This window comes from Gymnoscopelus braueri, assembly GCF_963280865.1.
Source record: "Gymnoscopelus braueri genome assembly, chromosome: 14".
In the NCBI taxonomy this organism is placed as follows: Eukaryota; Metazoa; Chordata; class Actinopteri; order Myctophiformes; family Myctophidae; genus Gymnoscopelus; species Gymnoscopelus braueri.
The window spans coordinates 10,816,310-10,819,506 of record NC_137619.1 but is presented as its reverse complement, the minus strand read 5'-3'; the positions used below and the strand labels follow the sequence as shown (position 1 = coordinate 10,819,506).

At 44.6% G+C, this 3,197-nt stretch overlaps 1 protein-coding gene across 1 annotated transcript; it reads right to left on the bottom strand.

The window, feature by feature from the left end:
- Positions 1-1,348: 1,348 nt before the first annotated feature.
- LOC308100504 (ADP-ribosyl cyclase/cyclic ADP-ribose hydrolase 1-like) lies at positions 1,349-2,227 on the bottom strand (the record flags this gene model as incomplete). The annotated part of the gene is made up of 1 exon (XM_080449569.1): positions 1,349-2,227. The coding sequence occupies one exon, from the start codon at positions 2,225-2,227 to the stop codon at positions 1,349-1,351; it is 879 nt and encodes a 292-aa protein (XP_080305695.1).
- Positions 2,228-3,197: the final 970 nt, after the last annotated feature.

Here is a 3,197-nt window from a genome sequence, read left to right as displayed (position 1 = left end):
CAAATACAGGGGGATCCAATGTTGTGGTGTATCTTGAAGACCAGGCCCATAGCAAGTTGCTGTTCTCTGTCCTAGCAAAATGAGCAGGGGTTAGATGGGTTTTGTGATTGTGGCCAAGAAGTAGCCTTCTAGTTTGTTTTGGGATTTTGAAAATGAGATATGAAATGAAAATAGAATATTATTTTATGACAGCAGCACTGGCAGTTTAGACTAGAGTACAGTACATTTACCACATCCCAGGTCCCTTTCAAAAATATAAAAAAGTATCAAAACAGACTCGGAGAACTACAGTATGTATAAAAGATTATTATTATGTATTTTTTGTCTTTACATTTCTGCAGCATATTGATCAGTCGGTCCATGATATCAATAAGGCTCCTAGTGTAAATTAATCTATACCTTAATGCCTATGCAAACATTCATGAATGTATCATTGACTTAGAGGGATATTTCACTTTCCCAAACATAATTTTAACATATTTATACTCATTGTGAACACCCCAGACAGTGTTTAAGTTGCTTGACTCAGTATTTAGATCTTTGACATGCGTCCTTCCCATAGTAACTCCATTTTAACCACATTGGATTCATTGAAATCACCAAGCCCTAGTTCTGGTGACAGATAATGTCCCTCTAGCACGTGACGTGAGGGGGCCGTGTTTTTTCAATTATTATAATGTTTTAATCATTTGGAAAAATATTTTTTTCACGTATTAGAAGGACAGTATCAGTCACCAGAACCAAGGACGGGTGTTTCCGATGAATCCAACATGCTTAAAATGGAGTTTGAAGTTTGTATAGGAAGGGGGCATGTCTAATAAAATGAATATCAAATATCAAAATACTGAATCAAGCAACTTAACTGTCTGGGGTGAAACACGAACTGGCCTACAAGTGGTCGTGCCTTCAGATCAGGAAGCAGGCCGCGCTTTACCCAATCAAATGTAGTGGGCGGGATTTACGTGTGTACCGATCCTTCCCCACTAGAAACAAATCGAAACTCATTTAACAATAGCGTCCTCGGAGCAGACAAAACCACGGAAAGATATTCACATTTTAACTTTTTATTTTAGCTCTTTCATCATAGAAACAAGTGGGCTTATAGCCAAAACGATCCATGTTCTCTGGGAGAAGTGGTGTTAGTGTTCCGTGTAGAAATATTGTTAGTGGGAATGAAAACATAGTCGCACCACCGGAAGTGAAAGGCTGAGGGCAGACCATAACCCCGGTTTCCTTGCGTACGTGTGCTACGTCAACTTCCTCTCAGAGCCAAGTGAGATAGTCAAAAACAGCAGAGGGCGCTGTTTTTCCTTTTCATATGGTGATGGGTTCCCGGATTGCATCCTGTCTACCAACAGGCCCCGCAGGGTGACTCTGGGTCTGTGGCACACGCTGTGATGTTGGCCTCAGCCACCTCCTTACACTTGTATTTAAGTCCTGGGTCCAGCTCTTTCTGCAGGTCCCGTAAGGATGGGTTGTTACAGTCTGTCACAATAAGAGACTCCTGGTTGACCAACACGATATTCAGACTCTTCACTCTGGTGGCGTTGAACCTCTGGACCTCAATGCTGCCAAAGATACTGTTAGCATTGAATGGTGTGGCTATAGACCCGTTGAGCATCGATGTGACATCACCACAGGCAGCTTCTGCAAATCCAGCAGAAGCCCGGTTCCAGAACGAACGGACAGGGTTGTTATAACACTCAGTCCATCCTGGGCACCCACTGGTTAATGTGTCATTACTGCCCTCCTCTCCGCACCAGGTCAGCCCGTCCAGCACGGAGCCCAGCAGAAAGTCCTCCAGAGTCACATAGCAGTCTTTATTCTCCGTCAATTCATGGACAACATCCTTGGTTTTGCTCCAGAACATCATTTTGTTGCAGGCGGGTTCAAAGGGCGTTACTGAGATAAGAGGGTCATAGGCCTCCATGGGGACATTGCATGGATCTTTGCCCACATAGGCGCTCTCAAATGCACTCCAGACCTGTTCACACTCAATTCTCTTGGGTTTTTGTTTGGCTGTAAACGCTTCGCACCTGGAGGTGAACTGCTCCCTGAAGCCGACCGGTGAGGTGCTGGTGGGGGTCTGCAGTCCCAGGGTCAGTCCCAGGACCAGGATCAGCCAGCATCGGCGGCGGGAGGTCCCGGTACGGGTCCCCGTCCCCCTCCTCTGTCCCTGCTGCTCCTTCTTCCCTCCTGGGATCTCTGCGTACTTCTCACGATCCATGGGTAACAGCGTGTACTCTCTGTCACTCTCTTTTAAAAAGGCTGTTACCTTGTATCTTTGTTGTAACAATCAGTGATCAGACCCTCTGCGGCGGGTTGTGTTGATGTTTACAAGCCGTTTGGCAACAGTGTGGAGAACGCAGCGTTTAGTACAAGGTCCTGGAGATGATCTCCTGAAAAGAAAAAATAATTGCAATTAAACCACTGAAACAGGAACACAACAGTGTGTGCGTGTGTGTGTGTGTGTGTGTGTGTGTGTGTGTGTGTGTGTGTGTGTGTGTGTGTGTGTGTGTGTGTGTGTGTGTGTGTATTGTCTTGTCTGCTGACCATTGTCCTTTTGACTGTTGACAAGCAAATTGCAATTTATTTGAGAGACAGTTTGACTGCAGTCACTGCACTCCCTTTGCACTTTAATTATCAAAGTAAAAGTACATTATCAAAGTAAAAGTACAAAGTACAGTTCTTGCTGAATTTGCCAAACTTTACAAACAAAAAGAAAGAAAAAAGAAGAGGGTGTGTGCTGGAGATTACCTGTTAAAACTCCGAAGGGTCCTCACACAAAAAAAATTTGTCTATGAACAGGTCAATAAGTATCTTGCCGAGAAAAATCTAATCTACAAATTCCAATCTGGTTTCAGAACAAACCACTCCACTGACACATGCCTTCTCTATTTGAACGACTCTATCAAACAAGATGTCGACAAGGGCAAATATTGCGGCATGGTCATGCTGGACCTCCAGAAGGCCTTTGACACCGTTAATCACCCAATTATGATCAATAAGCTCAAAGCAATAGGTTCTGATGATACGTCAGTGAACTGGATGAGATCCTACCTGGAAGGGAGGGAGCAAGTGGTGGAAGTAAACGGCACCCAGCCCCCCCCCCCCCTCCCTGTGACTTGTGGTGTCCCACAAGGAAGTATACTTGGACCTTTACTGTTCCTGATATATGTGAATGATATGTCATCAGC